Source organism: Xiphophorus couchianus, chromosome 18 (genome assembly GCF_001444195.1).
Source record: "Xiphophorus couchianus chromosome 18, X_couchianus-1.0, whole genome shotgun sequence".
In the NCBI taxonomy this organism is placed as follows: Eukaryota; Metazoa; Chordata; class Actinopteri; order Cyprinodontiformes; family Poeciliidae; genus Xiphophorus; species Xiphophorus couchianus.
Window position 1 is genome coordinate 30,926,498 of NC_040245.1, and position 25,360 is coordinate 30,951,857.

A 25,360-nucleotide genomic window follows, 5' to 3' on the forward strand; every position below is an offset into this window, starting at 1 on the left:
ATCAATCTCACACACACATTGATGTCCTCTCCAGGTGGCTGACACAGAGCAATCCAGTCTGCAGCCTCAACACAACACTGTAGGGCTTCTTCAGCTTCCTGTGACCATCTTCTCACAGTTCCCTTCTTTACAGGTTGCCTCTGACTATGGGGTTTATATTCCGAGCAGAGAAAAATAAGATTGTGATATGATTTTTCCAGAGAACATTTTGGTGTGGAAATGTGTGAATCCTTGACATTTGTATAAAATAAAAAAAATCTTGTTCTCTCTGACAAACAGCTGACAAGCAGCTGACAAACTGTTGAAATGTTCCAATTGTAGCAGAGAGTGAGGCATGATTCAAATACCAGATATTTAACCTAAAGTCAAATAAATAAATTAATAAATAAAAAATACATGATTCAATCACACTGCACCAATTACTCTGCTGACGCCTCTGCACATTGGCCGCCTAGCACGCTACTGCGGCTGGATCTCTGAAGTTTATCTCGGCGTGGATCGCACGTGCCTGCTTTCACTGAAACAGCACACGACATTTATATCAACCCCCTGTGAGGACGCATGTTTCTCTGGAGAATTCTACATTTGGGTATGAGTCAAGTTTAAAAGCCACTGCGTTTGTTCTGCTTGCACAGCTCTAGGTGAAGCGCAAATTTAACCCACAGTTGTGCTTTCATAGGTGGGAGCATGCAGTGAGAATGATATGTCTTTGTGAAGATATATCATTCTTCACAAAGAATGATATTGCGTTTGTATCTCAACACGCTCCCTAGCACGAGGCTCTGCATCTGCGCTGAGAATGTTTATGGATGTGTTCCTGGTTAGAAGGGGAACATTGGTGGGTGAGCACCTTTTGCACTCGCCTCATAGCCACGCAACATGTTGATTTATTTTTATTTATTTCTATTTTCTTTTATTTTTTGCGGCAACATAATGTTTTGTCTACTTACAGTCAGGCAGTGTTGCTGCAAGTGGTGATCAGAAAAACTCGATCCATAAAGTGCAGGCTGGGGGGTTGTCTGTTTGTTGTGAACACTTATGCAAAGTTCCAGTTATGGCATTCCCATCTTCAGACACAGAATAAAAAAAATGGGAACCTGTCTTGCATTTAAAATTTAGACTACTGCAGCTGGAGTTTACGTTCCAATATCCAATTCGAATGCCAAGCAAGGGATTACAATGAGGAAAACATCCAGTAATCTTGGTAGCTAATTGTAATGTGGCTAGCAATAATTACATGAGCAAATAATAATTTTAAAAACAGACAAACTAACAGCTTTGGGTTCGTTGGAAACATAAAATTCCAGTTAGTCAGCTGGATCTCCAGCTACTGAAAAGACCAAACAAATTCCCACCTTAACTGAAAAGTTTTTGAAACATAGAACATTTTAAGGCCAACGTAAAATGTGCTGCTACATTCAATAACAAGCATTATCAAACACATTACTGCCAGACATACTTAATGCATGAAATTTTTATAATTAGCTAATGTTTATTGCAGTCGTAGCAGCTTTTTGTGATACTGTGTACAAAAATATTAATAATACATTTCCAGTATACTGTGTACTGCCAACTACACCACACATAGTACTAGTAGTAGCAGTTATAAATTGCTTATTTGCATTTTGCACTTTCATTTTCAGGATTGTTCTGATAGGACCAATTATCAAAAGAGTTAGAGGTGACATATGAAGAAACATGTGCAACTGTTTTGTGAATAAGTTATGGATGGCTTTTGTGATTGGCTTTTTGGTCTCAAGCTGAAAGTTGAACAGAGCATGTAATTCCATTAGGATTATTCTGGGCTAGAATTAGTCACTTCACTTTGAGCATTAGAAGTGATTGTATTAAATGATTAATAACCAGCAGACTCCTTGATGTGGGATTGTAGGAGAGAGATGCACGGGAAAATCATCTGGTTACTGCAACCAGACCATTTTCACGCCAAGCTTTTAAACCTCAAATAACTCTTAACTCTAAGTTGGCCATTTTCAGTTAGTATTCCTAACTATGCCAATTGCAATAACCACAAAACTAAGATGCTAAAAACCAGTTTTACAGCCAATCCTTTCTCACACAGTGTGACGTAACCTCAGTCCCTATTACCAGTGTTTAATAACTGCTCACAGACAGAAGTCTAGAAAGATTTATTTCAAATAGAGTTCTTAAAAAAAGACATTTTCAAATATCTAAAACAGGAGATTTTAGATATTTAGATGTCAACCAGAAATGGTTGTTATTCCCGTTGTCTAGTACATTCAAAGCTTGCTGAAAAAAACAACTCTTTTAAAAAGTAACAAACAGATTACTCTAGTTCCTTTAATAAGTGCTTTTAAAGTCTGAAAATGCCAGCCTTCCCAAACAACTGTAAAACCATCCAAAGTTTCCATGGTAAAAAGTCAAATAAAACGTCAGCTCAGCTCTAACATCAACAGAGATAATTTACACTGGGCAAAGTGATCCATCAATCTAATTTGCTCTAAAAACAGAAAAAGCATCTACCCTGATTTAAGACATTATTAGAGGTGCAGCTGCAGTCTCTGGATGTGCATGCTGGTGGGTGAGCAGCGTGCATTCCAGTTTGACTTTGATTTGACACGAGCTCAGTGGAGCCCAGGCGCCGGACACTTCTTCACACAGACAGGGAGGCGACTTCTTTAATGGCCCTTATCTCTATCTCCTTTAAAAGCATCTTGTATTCCCCTTCATGCCTCTACTTCTACAAAAGCCTGCTTTTCTTAATTAACCGTAACACCCTCTTTACTTTGTGAAGCATTGGTCTTTTCTTTTGGTGGCTAAGGCTGGACGGCTGAGTACGCTGTGGTTTTATAGACATTTACTGCTTAGACTAAAGTACCGCAAAAACAGAACAGATTTAAACTTTTGGGATAGCAAGTCCATGACTATAACTGCAGGAATGTTAGCAGGATTGTAGAACTTTGCATGTATAGGTAATGCCTAATAGATTTAGAATTTGCTTATATTTAGAGGCACTGCAACAGTGTCACGATTAATGAGAATAGAACAACAAAACACAAATGACCCCAAAACCCATTCATCTCTATGTCCTCTGCCTACTGCAGAGGTAGCTGTGTGGATGGAGCTGATACTCATCACTTCAATGTAGTGAATAGAATTGTCTTGAGATGTCTTACCATCTCTATGTCCACTGCCTGCACACAACCACACACAGCAAGAGGCAGACGGGACTCTGTGGCACCACCAAGGCCTCCATGGGCTCCAATTAATACCCAGCCCTTCATATTCCCTCATCTCCTTATCTTTAAGAGCTGACTGCAGATTAAATATTTATGAACCAGCATAGAGAAGGGAAAGACTTCTACATGAATATCAATAATAGACAAAAAAAACCATCCCACGGCTCATAGATGCTGCTTGGCTGGTACTGCGGGCTGACAAAAGGGAGGTAAAAGGGGAAAACAACACAAACCTGAGTCTTAGCTTTCCCTTGCTGTTTACATGATGGTATCATAAGCTGTTGGAGAATGCAACCTGATAGCAAGCAAAGACTGCAGACGAATCAAACCAGTGATCACTGGACGAGACACACAGAAATACTGGTCCAAGATGAGACATGAAAACATGCCAAAGGCCAAACTAAAACCTGCCATGTGCAAAACGCACGTCTCTGTATGACTCATCATAGGAGAACGATACATCAGCACCATCAACAACTTTACATTTACATATATTAAATACATAAAATGATATATGCTACTTAATTACACTGCATATGCAATGTGATTTTTGGACAAATTCATACAACATATGAAATCTATTTGGCCTTCACTAAACAAGAGTGACAACTGAGCTACAGAGAACATTCATTATTCATGAGGTTAAGGCCGCAACAAACAAAGGGGACAAAGTGTCTATGAGTGTGCACTAAGATGTGTCTTCATTAACTGAAAGAGGATACAGTTCTGTCAGAATGATGTCATTTAACAAGTCCCTGACAAGTACCTCTATTGATCAGGAAGACTCTATTATAACGTGATAGTGTTGAACTTTAGCAAGGCAAACAAATCCAATAAAGTTCAGGTTTGGCTCTTTTAAAACTATTAATTTTTAAATATGGTTGTGCTTAAAAAATTAGATTGTTAATGTATGTTATATCCAGCAGCATACCATTATGCTGCCTGACCTAAGTGCTTTGTTGCAGCAAAATTATTAATGTGTGGTCTCTTCCTCCTCCTAGTGGTCAGACCTAGCAGTGATATTAAAACAAACTAAACCACCAGCTTAAATTATTTAAGAAAAGATCATGGGCAGATATTACATAAAGATAGAAACAGAAAATAGATAACACCATAGTGATTATCTAATAGTCAAATCTCTGAAAAAGCAACTAGCTTAAAATTAAAGCTCCACTTGTTTTATCAGTTCAATTAAATTCAGTTTAGCTCTAATTCACAGCATGACTTCTCAAGGTATTTTACAAAAAACAAGTCAATTCTTAAACTTTTGGAACAGACATAGAATAAGTATTATTTGTAGTAAACATTCAAAACAGAAATAAATATGTCAATGTTGATTTCTGATCAGTTGCATCTGATGCATCCTCTCTCTTACAGTAAATACAACATTTAAGTCCCTTGCCCCTTTCAAGCAGATGCTGCAAGGTGTTTAGGGGCTGATAGTAGTCCATTACAGTCTGGTTTATTGTCCATCTTTTTCTAATTAGATTTCTATATCTTATCTTTGAGCTAAGAATGTTTTGCTGGTGTGTTTACCTTGTAGGAAGGCAGAAAGCAGAGCACGCCTTTGACCATGACCCGGCAGACATGAAGCAGCAAATCCCCCACCTCATCCTGGAAGGCAAATGTTTCAGCGTGCTGAAAGGTGGCGCAGAGTTTTCGGCCTTGGGGTCCTGCACCAACAGTGCCCACCCACACCTAAGCACAACAGAAAACAGTGGGTGAAAAGCTAGCCAAATTAGATTTTCTTTGTGTGGTGGAATGGCCTAGTTAAAGTCCAGCGCTAAATGCAACAGCATCAGTGGCAAGACATAATAATTGATGTTCAGAAACTCTCCACCCAGTCTGATTTAGCCTGAATTACTTTCCAAAGTAAAATTGGCAACATTTTCTGTTTCCATATGTGCAACAGTGGCAAATACTTTTGATATCCATTTTTTGTTTGTGAAGATTTAATTTTTGTAAAAATCTGGATTTTTTTTTCTCCAACCATGCATTTTTTTGGATTTCCACAGTTCAGAGTGATGTCAGCACACCCAGGACCTACCATCTGGTTTCATAAGTATATTATAGAGAATTTATATATTTGGACTTTGAATTCAGATCCAGAAGGGATGACTGAAATAAAATCATGCTTTTGAAGATATTTTTATTATCATTAGTAATTTTTTTAAAGAAAAGGAAGTAACAAAAATTGTATTAAAATCAGAAATTGGGTACACTATGATAACATCTGAGATAAAAAAAATTAAATTGCACTTGTAAACAATCTTAAAAAACAAGCTGGTTTCCTTTTCCATCCATGTTAGAACTACTTTCTGTTGGTCTGTCACAAACAACCCAATAAAACATATACTATATATTCTGGTTGAAACAAAGTTCAAAGGAATTCTTAAGCAAGGCACACTATCTTCTTATTCGGCCTAGGTTTTTTATCACTTGGAGACATTGTGACATCTACTGGGCAAAAAATGTACTTGGCAAAAAAAATAAATCTTGCAATTATCTCTGGAGTCAGTTTAATCAAGTAGTGTTAATAGGTTTCCATGTAAAAACAAACAAACACTGCTTTATTCATGATCACATGTCAGAACAGGTACCAAAATCTCATTAACCTGGGATTTGTTGATCACATGGTTGGCTTCCAACTGGATGGTGAATTTTACCCCAAGTTCAGAGGAGAAGGAGCCCATAGGGGACAGTGTTCCTGATGTCAGCACAATACTGTGCACTGACCCACTCAGGTCAGAGAAAGCCTGAAAATAATAAAAACAAATTCACAGTTCTATTTTATTTAATAACAAAAAAACAGGGAAACAGACATTCTTATTGCCATTGAAATCAGCATATTTCTTAAGGTCAGCAATAACACCCTCTGTTTACATGTCAAACATCTCACCACAGCAGGGTTGAGACACCAGAAACTCAGCGTGAGAACTTCCGTTTTGACCCGTGCATTTTGACGGTTTCGGTGGCGAGGCCGGACCAAAAAGCCCTGGGCATCAGGAACGTCAGGCGGGACCTGATTGGTCCAGGCATAGCTCCTCTGCAATGCAATGCGGTAGTCCTCAGCAAACCTGCAGACAAAGGAAAACCTCCTGATCGACCGGCTACCAAAGAAACACAAAGGACTTCAAAAATGTCAAAGTTTGGTCTCTCACCGGCAGCTGTCCCTGTAGAGAAAATCCAACACCATGAAGAGGTTTTTCAGGACAGTTGCTGTAGATGCGCTGATAATTGGGACCTGCACCATGTCCTCCTTGCCGTTAACCAAACCAACACGCTCCTCCTTCTCCAACACAGATGCCAGGTTTTGCTGTCTCAGATATACAGTAGCGCAATTAATCTAAGCTGCTCCAAAGAGCTTAAACTTTCAACTTCTAATGCACTCTCAAAGGAGACTTAGGCAAAATTCACAATTTGCAAGTTTTTATACTTTCATTTGTGTTTCTACTGCTTCTAAAAATAGGCTTAGCCTTTAAAAAAAATAATCAGCCAGTTTTTTGGTGTCTGAAAAATCTCAACTTTCAAAACCTCCGGAATGTAACATCACAAATCAGCAGGCACTGCTCCTCACCTAGCAGTGCACCAAGCTGCACTGCAGTGCACTTCAAAGCCAGTGGGCTTTGAAGCCCAGCCCATCACATAGCAACCCCATCAAAACCCAGTCCATCACCTAGCAACCCAGGGTGTTTTGTCAGCTGGTTTTACCGTCCAGAAACCACTTGCTGTATTCTTGTCGATTGTGCAGGAGTCTCTATGTCTGCTTTTCAAAGATGTATGGTTGAATAATTGCTATTGATACTCCAATCAGGTTTTTTTTTGCAGCCAACACAGATACAGATCACCCATGAGGGCCGATCACTGCCAACCACTGACACCAATTTGATGAATTGGCTGTTTGTTGGTTTAGGTATAAATGCTTTCGGCCATGTGATCTGGCAAAAAGGAACTAGAAAATCACCTTAATTTAGACAAAAACATACAAAAAACTTGCAGGCACAACACAGTCAAAAAGACAATTTAAAAAATCTACCAGTAATACAGGCTCTCAACAGCCTAAGTTATACAGAAAGTTAAATAAATAAAATAAAATAAAATTTATTTGAAAAAGAAATCATTCAAAGTCAAATGCAGGTTGCATTAAAATAAACAATCCTAAGTGTTACTAAATCAAAGGTGTAAGATAATGGATGGATGCTGCAGCTTTAAGGAGACATTTGATGTGAGAGTCCACTGCCTGGTAGGAATCTGCCTGCTAGTTCTGTGAAATATTGCGCCCCAATAGCACGTGGCAGGAGTCCAACAGCGAGAGCACTTGATGGAAACCAGCGTCTTCTACCCCTCAGAAAGGCTGGTCATCTAGTCCAATAAATGTAATTATTTTTTGAGTTATTTGCTCAGCCTTCTGATTGTTAAGCTCATTGTTGACAGTTGTGGGGTACTTTAATTGTTTCTCTTGTCTTTTTTTCTGAACTCAGCTTTGATATACCATCAAATGCTCGTTTTCTAAATGTGGCATTAAATTCATTGGGTTGCTGCGTTTTGACATGCATTTCCCTTGAGGTATTTTTCCAAGATGCAAACTTCACATCACTCTCAGAGCGCAACGGTTCCACTCGACATTGTTCAGGATTGGCTGCAGCACGCTTGCTCACTGTGAAAGAAGGGGAAGTGATACGCTGTACACAGGGCCTCTGCTGGGTTTTTGTACTGATTGGTTTTCGTGATCAGTAACATTAAACAGTGGTCGGCTAACACGATCACATATCGGCTGATAATGATCAGTGGCTGATTGATCGCAAAGCCACTCAAAGTTGCGCTTCTGCTAGCAGTTATTTTCATAACTGTGTAAACATTGAGGTGGAAATCGTGGCCTTCAGTAGCTTCTTTGGATGTAAAGTGACAGGAGGCTCATTCTGGAAGGAGCTCAAAATAGGCAGAACTAACCAGACTAACATCACAATAACATCTCAAAATGCTTTCAAATAAAATGATTTTGTGCAAAAACTGTAATGAACATGTTTGTGTAGTAAATTGTTCAAGGAAGCATAAGAGGTCTTTAAATTCTGCAACTGTAGTTTTTTTTTACCTTCATATTACAGAAGGTGTCAAATGTGACACCCAAGCTGTGGAAAACGGTCAGTATATCCTTTCCACTCCAGACTTTGCAGGCACTCTCAAATCCTCGTTCAGACAGCAGCACCTGGCTCTCTTGAATCCAGCTGAGTTAACAACAGAAAACTCTGAATAAAACTCAGGTTCTGAGAAAGAGAAAATGGTACGTTTCCCTCAAACACTGACTTGATCAGGGCGTAGCAGAAGTTCCTGAGAGACTCGTGCTTGGAGCGTCTAATGTTACTGTGGACCATGCCGTCCAGTTCATCTTTGGTCGTCTGCAGGCTGCTGAGCTCTAAGGTGTAGCTGGCGCTTTCCCTTGCACAGTCTTCTATGTTATGGGCCTCATCCAGCACCAAGATCTGCCCCTCCAGGTCAATTTCCATCTGCTCCAGAAATATTGAAAATAAGAACAGAACTGATTATATGTTAGGATGTGATGAGGAGTTCTTGATCTGCAGCCTTCATGGTTCTTCCACTGTTCATTTCCATTGGAACTCACACTCTCTCTGATCATTGGATCCAGCAAGTAGTTATACGGACAAAAGATGATAGAGGCATCCTGCATAAGTTCCCGAGCAGCATAGTAAGAGCAGGATCGGAGCCTTTTCCCCAGAGACACCAGGTCTTCAATGTCCCAGGCTTCACGCAGCCCATGGACCCACTGCAGGGTGTGCTGGTCCCGCATCTTCTGCACACCATGGTAGAACCTGCATGACCTTCCCTGAAGGTCAACAATACGAGCATGTTGAAATAAAAGAAAAATGTGGTTTTAAACAAATGTTTTACATCTTGCTTTGTTTTTTTACAAACTGTAACACCTGGGCAAGAAATTAAACCAAAAACAAGCAATAACTACCAGTTAACAAATGAAAACAATGTTTTTTATGATGCCTAAAATAGTGCAAGTGAACAAATAAAATGTGGTAAACACTATGCTGTTGTAAAGTAGTCAAGTTTTTAGCAAGGCTATGAGTACAGGTGAAGTTGGTTCCTCCTATTATTTTAGTACTGACCACAGTTCCTCTGTGGATCTGCTCTTTGCCATGGTTGCTGTTAGAGCTGACCCAACAGCAATAAACTAACCGTTGTATCGAGTCAGCAACTATTTCTGATTTCCAAGATTCTAGAATTTTTTCACTCATGGGGGTAGCATGTTGGAGTTGCTCTGTTATGTTAGTTCTGATTTGTTTGTTGACTTTGTTTTTTTCTTTGAGGAATTGCAGGTTTGGATGGTTATTTCCTCTGGTGTTGAAAGTTGAACAACTGGAGGGATTTTTTCTTCTTACTTTTAGACATATGTGATGCATAATTGATCATAATGGGCAAACATCAAGTTCCCAACTTCATCTCTCTGTCCATCTTTCCAGCCATACAGTCAGACAGAGATTTAAAGAGGAAAAGCAAATGAGGTAGATTAGCAGAGCTTGTCAACAACTTATGGTGTAATTCAGGACATGTTACTGTGGAATATTATCTCTGCTGCCTGGATATTAAACTATTGATGACAGCAATGAGACTGTCAAACAGAAACAGTCATCAGTCAGAGGCTATTTTAGTTTTGTGGCAAGACTGACTGCTACTGGAGAACTTTACTGCCCACAATATCACCATTAATAATGACTCTCAATATAATTGGTTGATATAAGTTACAACATTTAATTTCCACTTAGGCTCAAGTATTTTGAACTTAACTTAATTTATAAGAGAGTAACACTAAAACTGAAGTAACTTTGTCCAAGAGAATATCTTTACATTTTTTAAATAAATCTGTACAAGCAAGCATAACACTGAGTGATAAGTGGAGCTATTAAATAAATCACAAGTTTGGATCTTACTTTACATCCATTATCACTAACTATATTAATATTCCAATATGGATGTGTTGTTTGGAGTAGCACATCCAAACATTCATGTAGAGAATGGTGAAGCAATGTGAAGAAGCAACATCTAATGTACCAGGTCCTAATTACTGCCAGCAGAGGTCTCTCACCCAGAACTTTATGAATTTAACAGTTTGAGGTGTCAATGTCACAAAAACACTGTACACAATTTCAGACCAACAATCACAGAGGATGAAACTGTCTTCTTCTCTAAACGACGTACCACATGGGAACAGTGACACTGAACCCTGTCTGCATGGCAAAACAGGATCTGTTGATGGGGGATTAACAGCCCTCAGCTACTGTTAGGATGTCCAGAAGAGCTCTGAGCAAAGAGGAGCCTGAAAACAAACAGCGGAACTGCTGTGTGTCCGTACGGCCTGCTAACATGACAACGACTGCACCAGACCCTGAGGAGATACAGGGTGTCGGTGACAACTTCTCCAAATGGGGGTTATTTCTGGGCCACTCTTTTCATGACAAAGTCAGACAATTGCCTTGGAAGGTGAACACCTCCATTGACAGCGTAATTGTTCTCATTACAGTAGGCGCCTGAACTTCAGGACAGTAGGGGGTTACAAGTGTATCATGTCTCAGAAAAATGGCTTTTGACATTCTAGAGTGTCAAAAGTTGTCGTGTGGCTCAATTGTACAAAACTTCTCTGAGGCTATGAGCTCCACAGTTCACTCTAACCTGAGTGCACAGTCAAGAAAGTGCATCTATCTCCTGATACAATAAAAAAAACACTCTATTGTGAACCAGGGTAATAATAGTTTTAGGATTTTCATTATTATTTTTATTTTGTTGTGACTTTGTTACATTTTAACCAGTTTTTAGAAAATATTCGCTAATTTTTAGTAGTTAATTTTTTTTCAGTTTTAGTTTTTATCAGTTACAGTAGTAGTCTTAGCTTTTTCATACTTTGACTTTTTTAATTCTGCACCTAAAAATTAACCAAAGTATTGTACTGTGATAACAAACACTCAACAGACGATACCATTTTCAAAAAATGTATGGAATTGTTATTGAACAACCAACTGACTCAGATGTTTTCTCCCAACTTTTGCTGTCGCCATTTTGCCAATTGGTGCAAGTGTCACCAGGAGGATTGTGGAGTGCAGTAATTTGCCAACAGCTGACGTAAACTGCTAGTGTAGTGGTGGTGGGTGGTGAGATTTATTTCACATCAGTACGAAAGGCTAATTCATTCATAATTCAATTCATAAAAACAAGACTGAAGGATATTAGATCTATAATTTCAGTATGTTTTAGTTTTGTAAATGCACGATATAGATCCAGTTAATTTGAGTTTTTTCCCATTAATTACTGTTTTCATTTATTTCAGTTAAAAATGTTCTCAGTTTCAGCTTAGTTTTAGTTAATTATAATAACCTTGTTCTGAACACATCGTGAGTTTTTAATCGTTTTTATGAAGATGATAGACTAGCATATAGTAATGACCCTGGAGTTGTTACTATATGTGTGTATGTAGGCATGTGTGTGTGTGCATGACTCCTTCCTTACATCTTTGGCCTCCAGCAGATCCTTGCAGCGTTCGTTGCGGTTGAAATGTGGCGCCACGTCTGGGTTGACACAGGTGTGATCTCTGCTGGAAAGGATAGTCATGTGCACTCCGGAATAAACGGTGCGCTTCAGCTCATGAGCAATCTGAGTTATCTGCTTATGGGTTCGTGTGCCAAAAAAAATCTTTGGAATCTTCTTGCTGCCATCTTTGTCTTTGTCCTTGTTCTTCAAGTTGTCTTTGACTGATGCACACGGGCAGCGGGAGCAGGGTTCGGAGGACTGGACAGAGAAAAATACTGATTTCTAACAGGTTATAGTTTGAGTTCAACATAGTTTCATTTTATTTTCTGTTAATTCTATAGAATACCAGCGTTACAGCAAATGTCACAGCATTTGCAGGACAAACAGGTCCAACTCATCTTCTTTTATGTGCTAAGAATAATGCCAAAACTTAAATGTGAATGCCATACAATCTTATTCAATAAATTAGTACATATGTCCTGATGAGACTCATCAGATTAAAAGTACTTTTTGAAAATAACCTTTTACCAGGTATTAAACATTTTAAGAGTAAAGATGATAAAACGTCAGTCGTCTAATTAAGCTACATAATGTCTTTCCCCTGGTGATGGAATAACTAAAAAATTTACTTCTCAGTCATATTGTAGTTTATGGACTGAGTTTGTATATTTGCTCAATGATTGCCTCCAATTGAAAACAGTTACAAAATTCAGTTATAGTTTTGTTAAGAATTTTCACAATAATACAGTTGCATTTTATTGTCCAATTTTATCAAGTGCTCAAAAACATCTATAGTATTAGATGAGCTAACAATCAAAATGCTCTTAAAGAAACAAAAAACAAAATAAACAACTTCTGTGTAAGCCAAATGAATCCCTGTCAGTGCAAACTTTGTATTTTCCATTTGTGATACTGACTCCACAGCTGTCCCTAAATTGGCTGGCATAAACCTGTGCCCTGCTGAATTACACATAGCAGAGGAGATGTGAGATGATACAGTAAACATATTTCTTTAATGTAAAATTATACAATAAGACAAGTTTTAATTCATTTTACATATATTTTTCTGTATCACATGTGATTCTGTAGTCGTCACTACTTCTGTACTCTGCTGAAAAGCCAATAAGGTGTACTAATGTCAGTGATGTTACTGTAACCAGTTTCCAAGTCACATCTGTGTTTCAGCCTCGCCTACAGCCAAACTACTCTGGGTTAACCAGTTTTTGTCAGATCACAGAAGCTAGTTGTTCTGTCAGTAAATTACCTTTTCTAGTCTATTAATTTCAGTAAACAATTAACTGATCACTAAATTAGTTGACAATTATTTTAATAATTAATACATCACGATACATCATTTCATCCCTAAACTTAATTACGTTTCTTAAGTCTGGCCTTGCTTGCCTTTATACTGATGCTTTAACAACTAGCTCAAAATAATTTTGTCTGGACTGATTCCAGGTAATTCCAAATTCTCATAAACCTTTTCCTTGAAAGGGCATAGATATCAAAGAGAATGCTGCAGCACATTGTGGCTAAAACATAAATAAACTGAAAGTATGGCGACTTTCCCTGGGAATTATAATACAAATGGTACCGACACAGCAACATTGTTCATGGCATGAACAGACAGTCTGACAGAATGTCTTGTATACTCTTTTGAAAAAAAAAAAAAACACACTGAGAAGAATAAAGAATTTGTATCCATACATAGAAAACATCCTGTCACTCACCACCAGGTGACCTTTGCTAGGTCTGAAAGATGATAGGCCACCATTGTGGTGACTGAGAAAATCTAGCTGCTTTATAATTGGTTGTCCAGTGATGAAGTGAGTTCTTTTTCCCTGCTCACAGGTAAAGTGTAGAGCTTATGAAACTGATACTGCTAATGTGTCAAGCTCTTAAGTGGTGCAGTCTTTGACTGTTCAGTTATTCACAGGAATAGCTATTCTAAATTCCTGACTGTTTGAAGGTGAGTCGGTTTTCACAAATAGCATATTTAGGAACAATATCTGGTATTGGTTGCATGTACTTTAAACAAACACAAACTAACATAGACTGGAAAGTAACAGAAAAAGTACACAAACATTAAACAGTGGTAAAACATTCACTAAAGAAGTCAGTCACTAAAGAAGAAAATTATGTTTTCTTCCCTGGTGGTCTTTACTGTTAATTGACAGCAATGTCTGATCACATTACACCATAGTTTCTTCACTCTGACACAGTCAAAAAAAACACAATAAGGGTGTTTCCACACCTGATAGTCCGTATATTTGGTTCAATTGGGGACCAAAACTGCAACATTTATTACATTTTCAGTTGGTGCGGTTCTCTTTCACATGGAACTGTGTCAAACGATCCAACTGAAAACTGAAAAACCTGTTCCCCCCTTCACCTGTGGTGGCGCTGCACCAAGAACTATTGAAGGAATTGACACAAAACCTCTAAAGAAGACCAGCACAACTTCCTTCTTCAAAAAATGCAAACAAAAATTAAGTGGTATCAGATTTTAGCGGTTGTAGGATTTCTCCTGCAGCTAGTGATGCTCCTGCAGGCGCCATTACTATGCATTGAATCATGTGCGCAAAACCAGACTGTTCAAATGGGAGTAGATATCTGTCCCAAAATGATCATAGCGCTATTTCTAATACGATTTCTATAAAATACAGCTTAAATTGCTGATGTTTTATCCTTTAATACAAAGGTACAGCTTATGTCACACACTTAAGTCTCAGAATAATCCCCATTTGTTACCTGCATAAACAATATACAATATATTTGGGGGGTTTTATCTGTACACCAACAAGTTCACAGAAAAACACAATATAGCTAAACAGATTCAACTCATGACGTAAAAATGATCTAAACAACAACGTTCAGAACCGTTTCTTTCATAGCTGATAACTGACGGTATATTAATCTGGTATTAAGCAATCTGTATATAAAAACAGAACGCAACAGCTCCTGTACAGTAAGTTTATATCTCAGCTAACTAGACGCCCATTAGTTCAGTTGCTATGACAATGGTAAATAAAACACAAACGGAGTAGAACTGAGTGTTCCACCATGTCTGTAGTTCTGACATTTCGCCATCACTGTGGTTCTAAAGAGCAGCTCAGAGGGGCAGACTAAATTCTATGTCTATTTTGAGTCTAACTGACACTGTTTTGTGACAGTTAGACGTTTGTTTTGAGTTGAATTTGGCTCGTTTTTTGTTAATTATGTCGCCATAGTTACTCAAAATGCCAACAAAAGTAATAGCTCCCCTCATGGGATCGAGCCGCATGTTTTGATATGTATAGTGTGAGGGGGCACGCAGCGGTACGAGCTTCTGTAACGGTAGTAGGAAGCGGCAGTTAATTTGAGGTGTAGAACATTAGGTGCCTGTCATAGCACTGCACTGTGGCACACTTGCTGTACATACAGTATATTTAAATATACATATCTGCATTTTTTTGAATCTTTGCAAGGACTGCTCTAAGTTGCTTTTTATATTAACAGCATTTTATATTTTCACAATTCATAGCATTTTATATTTTATTTTATTTTTTATTTTATCTACTACTACTACTCAGTGGTAGTGTCATTGTGTCTTGTCTCTATGCTGTAACTGCAAAGTAATTTCCCTGCTGGGATGAATACAGTACTTCCATTCTATTCTACTCCATTCAATGCATAGGGAGAGCAGTGACTGATTTGCTCTCCCTATGCAAGTCAGTCAGTTCTACACTATTTTGAGGTTCAGTCCAGCAGAAATAGCTGCTGATGTTGATGTTAGATGGATTTATTTAGCTGCAGACTTTGTTACAAATGATAAAGTGTTCACTAAAGTTGTTTTTGCACTTGGGTAATAAAAGGTTTATATTTTTAATAAAATAACTAAATTATTTGAATGTTCTTATGTATTTCTCATATTGCTTAAAATAAGTATAAGTGGTTAAATGAAAATCTGCAGAATATAACAATTATTTATCCAATTTATCAATAAATCCTCAAAATAATCAGTTGAATAATCTAATACTAAAATAATTGTTAGCTGCAGCTCATTTATGTTTATAACAAGTAAACATATCTCCCTATTTTAGCCAACACATTGATAGGTCTTCCATAATGACAAGAGCGATTCCACACAAGAATGAATGGTATGTGATGTCATGCATTGGTACTGGCTTTGCTACTTATCAAGGGGATCAGAACGTAACACTTCTGATGACATACAAGAAGCTCCAGTTACCCAGTGGCTCAGATTTTCCAAGAATGTTTGCCCATCAAAAATGACAATCTGTGGTGAAGTGTAGGCCAGATAGCGCTCTTGGAGAGCTGCCTCTCAGAACTAAGGGGGATAACAAGCCCTGAGCCCATGTGAAAAACAAATAGAGGTGCTCAGGGCCCCAACACCAGTTCAAGTTACCATTCTCTGAAACAGTTACGCTCCACAGCCTGGGCCTAAGGCCCGATCACCTTACCTGCTGCTGCCACATTAAATAGAGCTATCCAAATATCCTGCACCAAGATGGCCAATAATTACTTATTCATTGGCAGGTAGGGGGAGGATGGGGAGCTTAGGGCAGCGTAGAGGGGCATCTTGATGAATAGAGGCCCTTGTCAGGAGCTGCAGCAGGAAACAGCTGACACAAGAGTATCTTTTTACGCGGTTGCTTCACGAGATGCCAAGACAACAAGGTCTCAAGCGTGGCCCCGAAGTCCCAAGCAGACACCCCTTTGAGAAGAACGCAGACAACTGGCAGAGCAGGAAAACACAACGCTGCAGAACGGTTCTCCTGCTGCCGCTCAGACAGAATGCTTTATAGTAACACAAACATACCACGCTGTTCTTGGCTTTAAAACTGCTGGTATACTGGGGGTATTCTTGTCTCTCTCTCACACACACACACGCGCACCCACACACACGTTGCCAAGTGTAAGCATACTGCTTGTGGAACTGACATAACAGAGGTCAGTGGTGTTACTGAACACCTCAGAATGTTCACAGGTAGCTCTTTGTTGCTCCACTCCTGGCCAACACCTGAGAGATGGAAATCTCACACTCCAGAGGGGCCGGTCACAAGGAACCAAGGGGCCACAGGCAGCGGATCACCTAGGCACTGCTGGCGCCTCTGACTGGACACCAATATGCTCCTCATTCCACAGCTTTCGAGGGCTTGGAATTCATTCCAATAAAGGGTGGGCTTCAATAGGCACTACCTTGGAAGACCTGACACCCAACACCTCTTCTCCAGATATGACCACACAACACAGGTAGGGGCCCTGGCAAATATCTGCCCTCCGAAGCACCTGTTTATCCCTCGGGCGCAGTAACCAGCGGGTGAACCCCATTCAATATTTATCCCTGTGGCTTTCACAGATCAGCAGCCCAAGCGAGGCAAACCCTCTTAATTAAAACTGGAGCTTGCTTCAAAGGGCCCCATTCAGGCCATCAGTCAGCGCTCGTGGGACAAAGCAGTCCGGGTCATGTAGCTAAAGTGAAACTAGAGACAAACGCGCTTTTTCGACTTCACTTTCCCTCCTCTTTTTCCACATCCGACTATCCAGAGCTCTCGTTCCAAGCTCCACAGCTGTGGCAGGCTGAGGCGCTGGTGTGGGAGGCAGAGCACCCCATCAACTACGAGCAGCAGGAGATCATGACGAACTTGCTTCAGTCTGGATCAGGATTACTTCTGAACCCAAACCAGAAACCACATCACAGATCCTCTCAGAACATTATGTTTCTGGATAGATCTGATTCAGCTGCTACTACAACTGAAAACAGGTTCAAATGTTAAAATATTTATATAAATCTTCATTCCCTGGATGACTCAGATCATATGTGGTTTATATAGGAGGCAAAGAATTACATTTTCAGGTAGAGTGCAGGTCAGTTTGAAGTAAAAAGAATGATGAAACGACAAAAAACAAACAGCAATTTACAAATATTGCAATAAAACAGGATGCATAAAAACACATTTCAATTTATTTAAATGAGTCGTATTGCTTGAATTCAAAAGAATTCAAGCCTGTTCTTTTGAAAGAACAGCAGTAAGAATGTAACAGAGGGTGGCAGAGAGAGACAAGAACCAGAGCATTTAAATTCATCTTTCAATAAATCTGCCATTTCTTATTTCAGTGAAAATGGCCCAAACTAAAAAAGCAGCTGTGAAAAGTATGATAACTAAAAAACTACAATGGGGAAATTTAAAAGAAGCGCAGGCTTAATATTTTATCCAAAACATTGTTCCAGGTGTAGCCAATCAATGAACTCTGATAATAATCCGTCGGTCAGATTCTATAATCTGGCATCGATGATTCACCATTGAACTGGATCCCATTATTTGCAGGAAACACCTGAATGTGGCTACATCTATTTCTCACTCAACTATTCTGATTTTTTTGCCTCCACTGGTTTGTGTCTGTGTCCTACCAACTGTACTGACTAATATCTGTTTCCATTTTTCAAACAATCAAGCAAATTAAACTACTTGTAAAACATAAGAAAGAAAGATCGATCTTTTTCTAATTAATTATTTTACAAATGATTAGGATGATGGCAGTGAGACCTTCTTTTTTGTTCCAAATTGTTTTGAATATTGTGCTATTTGTTGCTGCTTTAGCATGAATATCATCCCTCATCTTATCAGAGAGTGTGGCATAGCCTCTAAGTAATGCAGTGTATAAATGTGAATAATATAAAGAAAATATGAAAATTTCACAAAATGACCAAGAGAAACACTACTAATTATCAAAAGTAAACTGTGAAAACAAGCATTCGGGATGATGAACTTGGATTTTTTTTTTAAATACTACATTATCAACCACCTGCATTTAAATAAAACCATTAACATAAATGAGAAGCACAGTTGTAAAATGTTAGCAATGTGATAAAAACCTACAGGACACTTAACATTGACAGCTGGCAGGCTGCAGTGTGACACACAGATAGGAAGAATGTTTTAGTTGTCACAAAAATGCTGTTCAGGAGCTCAAAAATACAGAAACCAACCAGCCCTTCTTGTAAAATGTAAAGGCAGCATTTTGTGCAGCAACTATTTAAATTATTATTTTATTTTATTTTTTTTTTTAGAGCCTGGACGCCTCCCTGGTGAGGTGTTCCGGGCACGTCCCACCGGGAGGAGGCCCCGGGGAAGACCCAGGACACGCTGGAGAGACTATGTCTCTCGGCTGGCCTGGGAACGCCTCGGGATTCCCCCGGAAGAGCTGGAAGAAGTGGCCGGGGAGAGGGAAGTCTGGGCCTCCCTTCTGAAGCTGCTACCCCCGCGACCCGACCTCGGATAAGCGGAAGAAGATGGATGGATGGATGGATTTTTTTAGAGGTATCTTGTCAAAACTCTCTTCTGAACATAAAAAAATCATAATTATGAATTTCTTTTAAGAAAACTAATAATAATAGTTAATCAGCTTTATCTGAAGGTAATATCTCATACTTTATTTTTTAATTCTAACTTAAACCTTTTAATCCAATTCATCATTTTTCATCTAAAGCTTGATCAAGTTTGAACATTTCATGTTGAATTTGTGGAGCATACCACCACCTAGTGGTCATTCTTAATTGTAATCCTGAAATTTTGCTGACAAAATATATCAGGATAGGAAGCTCATTAAATCAAAAATCAGCTGCAGATCCTTTAATGTGGGACAGTTTTAGCCTCAACATACAAACATCCTTTATCACTCAGACTGCCATGAACGGAGAATGAAGGAGGATGTGTTTCATGCTAGTATTTGGTAACGCGTGCAGAGGCATCTGTACTGGATCTTTTCCCACAGGAAACATTCCGACACGTCATTCAAGGAAAAGTCAGCTGAAGTTACTGACGGCTAAGGGTGACCCATTACATAGCAACAAAGCAGTGCATGCTGGGACATTTTAGAGATTTGCTCAAGATGCCTGCCCTTACTGATCATACAAGTACTTCATAGTAACAAGATGCTAGGAAGGGCAGTGCAGTGGTCACAACAGATGCACAGCATAATGTGAAAAAGCACTAAATAAAGCTGAACCGCACTCACAGCACTTACGAACAACAGATTGGATCCTTAAAGCTTTATGAAAGAGCGGGTAATGGAGAGGAAGGGGAAAAAAAGCACTGATCTATTTCACATAAATTAGCTTGTAAAGTTGAGCAAAATGACTAATAATACATTTAGAAAAGAGAGAAATGCTGCAATGGTTTTGTGGCCCGTTACACTGAAGACATTCTATCCTGGTGTGAAATGTACTTACACTGCATGATGAGGACAAACCGGCTGCCTGGTGGGTTGAGGCAGTTTTCCAGCTCTGAGGACCAGATGTTTCACTCTCCAAATCAGGTTCATCATCAATGAATATGACGCCTTGTTGTGTGCGCTGCCTTTTATGGCTCTAAAAAGCAAAAAAGAATTTGACTTCAATATACAAGTACGATTTTTTTTTAAGAATTTTGCAAATTATTTATTCATTGGAAAGGTAAACAAAATAGACCAGTTATCTGTATTCTATGGAGCTCCCTAATGGACATTTGCAATAATGTATTTACTAGTCAGTTCATGCAGCATCTCTAATACCTCTAATCTCTAATCTCTAATGAAAATCTTTCTGCTACAAAGTCAGATTATTGTAAAGATTTTTCATGAATGTTAATATCTCGATTATTTAATCTTTATCTTACTCAATCACACCACAAACGGAGGCAAAACAGGTCAAACATTGCTTTTCCATTCATGCTCTAAGACAGTGGTCCCCAACCTTTTCAGTACCGTGCATCTGGCTTACATTCAAAGTCTATGTGGAGCATTGGACGTGCTTGACGTGTCAAACGGTCAAAACACTCCAAATGGTTCAAATTGCGCCGCGCTAGATGCTCAAAATGCGCAGCAACGGCCCTCAACGCGCCTCCACATAGACTTTGAATGTAAACCTGACACATCTGACGCTCAAAACGTGTTTGGTGTGAACGCACCAAAAGAAGGAAAGAAAATATATCCAAACTATTTGGACTATTTTTGAGTTATTCCCACCCTTCCCTGTAACCTTCAGACTCACCTTTAATCCCCAAATCATGAGCCATTTCCACCAAAAGAGTAATTAGTTGCTATTGTAAAGGTGCCTGATAATCAATTAATCTTTTACTTCATCAGCATGAAATCTTCCTGAAGATGAGAACATTACAGTGTATAATTTGTGAATGTTTATGCAATAGAGGGGAAGTCTTCATTTTATTTCAACAAAGAAAAAAAACGCCGTGGCATCAATTCTCTTTTTACTAGAGAATTTCTAGTATAGACTTTTAAGAGATAAAGTAAAGAACCAAGGATGCTTCATAGTTTGATTACATTTGGTTTCCCTTGTGATGTTAAAAGAGAGACTGAGACTTATTCAGAAAAGAAGTGCTTCAAGTTATTGAAACATGCTCACTTAATAGTTGTGTAAATTCTGGGGGGGAAGGGTTTGTTTCTTTTTTTTGTTGTTGTTGTTGTGCACCTGAGGTGATATTTACATAATTTCATAAAATAATTTTTAGGATTCTGACAGTATAAAACTCCAGCACTGACAGACCCCTTGTCCTGGGGGTCCACTCTCCAGCACACCTGAGTCAAACAATTACATTCCCTCCTCATCATGCAAGTTCTGTAGAAATTTACTAAAGATCAGTTCACTGAATCAAATGTGTGCCAATAGCAAAATGAGTAAAGCAAGGACAGAGTGCTCAGGGGACCAAGCTTAAAGACCCCTATATGAATACATTAAATTCAGGGTAAATGTCTGAGGATACACAGCACCTTGTACTCTGCAGTACGGATGCGCTTCCTGTCTGGTCTGAAGTCCTCATCTTTATTGCAGTCGGGGTCTAGAGAGGCCTGGACTTTCTCCGACAGACGGGATGCTAAAGACGGGCTTTTAGCTTGAGACTCACCTGGTAGTGGCACTAAAACACAGAAAGTAGACCACTCATGAAGACATGGATACCATGAAGAAAGAAAACTACACATAAGACCCTGCAACTGTGGTCATCTTTATGACTGATTTAGCTGTCAGCATGTTCCCATTGGGTCAAAAAAAAAAAAGTAGAAATCAGAGAAATCAAACAGTTACATGAAACAAGCCTGAAATTGTATCAAAAGTTATCAATGGGCCACTGACCGTCTTCTGATGCTGTGTGCGATGGCTGGGCCGTCTCTTTGCAGGGTGACTCAGTGAGGTCCACCACAACAGACTGGGCTGCTTCTCTGTGGCACACACAGGGACACGGGCTGGGAGGTTCTGACTTCTTGCAGTCGCCCACATCTTTATCTGACTGGCTTCTGTCTCCAGGATGACCTCCTCCTTCTTTCACTTTAGCTGACAAAACAATACAAGACTTTATGCTGTCAGGTAGCATGATGGGCCATATGGAAGACCTTATGGTCTGGCTATGGAAAGCAAATATTTGCAGTCTAAAACTCAGAGAGAATATCAAGCAAAAGTATTAAGACTCCTTGAACTGTTCAATTAATGTCTCACTTGCCCTACATCTGCCACAAAGGTCATGACATCTGTCACAGAAGCCACACCAAATCAGTGCCAGCTGTATGTGTGTATGTACATATGTGTATTTATTCTCTATTTTTAATTGATTTGTTCGAAATATATCTTTTCACACTCAATCTGCCACCGAAACCGTGGCAACTGTTACAGAAGCTGTAAGCTGCCTGGCAGCCAACAGCAGATGTGCCACAATTTGAGCTTGACCCTGCTGAACTACATTCTACTGTGTATCACATGCAATCATAATAACACACTGACAAAGTTAATTTGGTATGAATAATTTTGCAATGTTCTGTGTTAATTTATTCAAACAAAACAATAATAAAATGTTATGTAATCAATTATGTTAATTAATAAGTAAAGAAAGCTAAATTCAGTAGATGAAGATAACGTATTACAAAAAGAAATGGAATAAAAACATTCTTGATTAATCAGAAGATATTATTATATTACCATTTTGATACTGACACTGAAAGTGGGTTTGTCTGCTGAAAACACATGCAGCCTTACCCATCTGAGCCTGCTGCCAGCCCAGGGCAGAGCAGAGCAAGGCCAGACTTTTACCGCTGCCCGTGGGGCTCTCCAACAAACAGTGCTGTCCGTAGTTCAATCCTCGCATGATCTGCAAAAATAATGACACAATGTAGACCAAAGCAAAAAGACAACTGCAGGCCCAGTCTATCACATCATTTTACATCCAGCCATCATTACAATATCCACACATGCAGCGTATGACTAAAATGTTCTGACGCTTCTTAGAACAGAACTATTCGGTCACTTACATCCATCCAACTCTAGCCTGTGCTTATCCTTAGCAGTCATTAAGAATAAGAATACATGTAGGACAGTTTGTCACAAGGCAACACTGATACATACAGGAGAAACAACCATTCACACACATTCAGTGCTGCTGTAGGTTCTGGAATGTGAGCAGTACCAGAGAAGACCACAAGGAGAATATGCAAACTCTACATAGAAAAGTGGGGATTCACACACGGGATCTTTTTGGCATGAGAAAACTGTTCCTGCCGTGGCCCAAGTGGTGACGAAAATGAAACAAGTCCAACACTGAGATTCAGACCCTATACTGCTGCCGTGCTAAAGCAGCTAACTGGTGAATATGACAGATGACAGTATGGACGTTAAGATTCCCTTTAATCTGAGTTGACTTACAGAATTCATCATGGCTAGCTGGGATGGATACGCCTTGCAGGGGAAGTGAACCTTCACTCCCCCGATGGTGTACTCCACAGGAGAGGCCATGTTTCTTTAGAACAGAGAACATCCGCTTTAAAATATCATCAGCAACAAGAACACGACAAAGTCTACGTCCAATTATTGCCATTCATCAGCTCACAACCTCAAAGTCCATACACAGATAAGGTATTAAGTATTCTAAAGCACTTTGGCCAAACTTATTTAAATATTACCTGCTGCCACCAACCTGAAATAAGATATGACCTGAACAATTGTCTGAAAAGCTAATACTAGATTTTTGGCACCTTTACCTTCACTTATGACAGCCGTTTCTAATGTTTAGTAACTAACGTTTGTTAATAAAATAAATATTCTCAAGTAGGTAAAGGTTGCTAATACAAAGTGTTCATATTCTTTCTGCTGTCCTCATAATTCTTCCCGCTCTCCAAAATCACATTGGAAAGCCAAACAGGATGTTAGCTACGTCACAACTGAGTTCTTCCTACAAATCATTTCAAAATAAAAGCTACATGGAAAAATCCTGTTGATCGTACGCAGGATTTGACTTCAGTTTTCAATCACTCACAGAATTCAATCATTAAACATTAATGTCTGTAAACTTTAGAGAAAATATAATAAAGAATAAACAGAACATGCAACCTTCCACCTGTTCAAACACTGAACAGGTGGATCAGAACAGAGTAATGTATTTACCGTTCAATAGTGAGTAAACCATGGCAGAGTAAGACACATTCTTAGCATAAGCAACCACGGATTTAGTTTTACCAATGAATAACTAGCAAGTTATTTCTCTTTGTTGTAGTATTTATATTGTTTCTGCATTTTATTGTACTTTCAAGGCTTTTAATTAAGTATTTTTCTGGATAGTTATGTATATATACATGCATGTACATAACTGTACATGTACAGTCATGCTCATAATAATAGTGTGTTTCAAAAGGTGAGTAAACCTCAAAATTCGTCAATTAAATTGTATTTTAATTAACGCAAATGCATTGGCGACACCGCACATTCTATTTCAAAGCAAGAAAATTGGAAAAAGTCGCTGAATGTGATTATATTTTACGGAAAGTCAAGAAATTTTTAAAAATAGCAGTGTTGATATCTTTCTTTACAAACTCAAAAATATACTGTATAATATAAGAAGTGTTTGAAGATTCAACTTTCCTCAGAATTATAAACTAATATTTAGTTTATAATTCTAAATATTATAAAGTCGGAAACCAACATTTCCCATAACTGCTTCACACGTGGTTCATGGAGTCAATCAGTTTCAGGCACCAGTCAACAGGTTTTGCAGCCCTGTAATACCTGTTGAATGCAATACCTATATTCTACAGGGCTGCAATACCCTGGAAACATTCCACAATTCCTCTGCATTTTTTTGTTTAGCCTCACAAACAGCATTTTATATGTCAGCCCACAGTCCAGGGATTGTGCTGATCCATTACTTGAATTCTATTTTTCTGGAACCATAATTTTGCTTGCTTGGTGGTGTGCTTGGGGTAATTGTCTTGTTGAAACTCTAATTTCAAGGGCATGTCCTCTTCAACATGACTAGTACTCTGGTGTACTTAAACTGATCCAGTTTGAGTACACTGGAGTACACTATATATCCCCTGGTATGCAATATATAGGACCAACACCATAGTACAAGAAACATCCCCACTTCATGATGCTTGAACCACCATGCTTCACCGCCTTCACTGTGTACTGTAGCTTGAATTCTGTCTTTGCAGGACATCTGACATACCGTCTGTGGCCCTTAGAACCAGAAAGAACAATCTTACTTTCATCAGTCCACAAAATATTACTCCATTTCTTTTTAGGCCAGTCATTGTGTTCTTTGGCAATTTGTAAC

The 25,360-nt window shown here is 38.9% G+C and overlaps 1 protein-coding gene across 4 annotated transcripts in view; it reads right to left on the minus strand.

Moving 5' to 3' along the window:
- Positions 1-23,952, minus strand: part of brip1 (BRCA1 interacting helicase 1) — a 43,201-nt gene extending 19,249 nt beyond the window's left edge. For 3 of the 4 annotated variants that reach the window (XM_027999339.1, XM_027999340.1, XM_027999337.1), the window contains exons 1-14: positions 23,712-23,952; positions 23,455-23,548; positions 22,792-22,903; positions 21,898-22,095; positions 21,537-21,682; positions 20,002-20,139; positions 11,745-12,023; positions 8,839-9,060; positions 8,523-8,722; positions 8,311-8,443; positions 6,380-6,534; positions 6,118-6,295; positions 5,834-5,974; positions 4,755-4,916 (exon numbers count right to left, since the gene is read on the minus strand). In XM_027999339.1, the coding sequence (XP_027855140.1) occupies positions 4,755-4,916; positions 5,834-5,974; positions 6,118-6,295; positions 6,380-6,534; positions 8,311-8,443; positions 8,523-8,722; positions 8,839-9,060; positions 11,745-12,023; positions 20,002-20,139; positions 21,537-21,682; positions 21,898-22,095; positions 22,792-22,903; positions 23,455-23,544 (2,154 nt within the window). In that variant the 5' untranslated portion in view covers positions 23,545-23,548; positions 23,712-23,952. The remainder of the gene's footprint in view (positions 1-4,754; positions 4,917-5,833; positions 5,975-6,117; positions 6,296-6,379; positions 6,535-8,310; positions 8,444-8,522; positions 8,723-8,838; positions 9,061-11,744; positions 12,024-20,001; positions 20,140-21,536; positions 21,683-21,897; positions 22,096-22,791; positions 22,904-23,454; positions 23,549-23,711) is intronic. The other variant, XM_027999338.1, reaches the window with a different exon arrangement.
- Between the last annotated feature and the right edge of the window lie 1,408 nt (positions 23,953-25,360).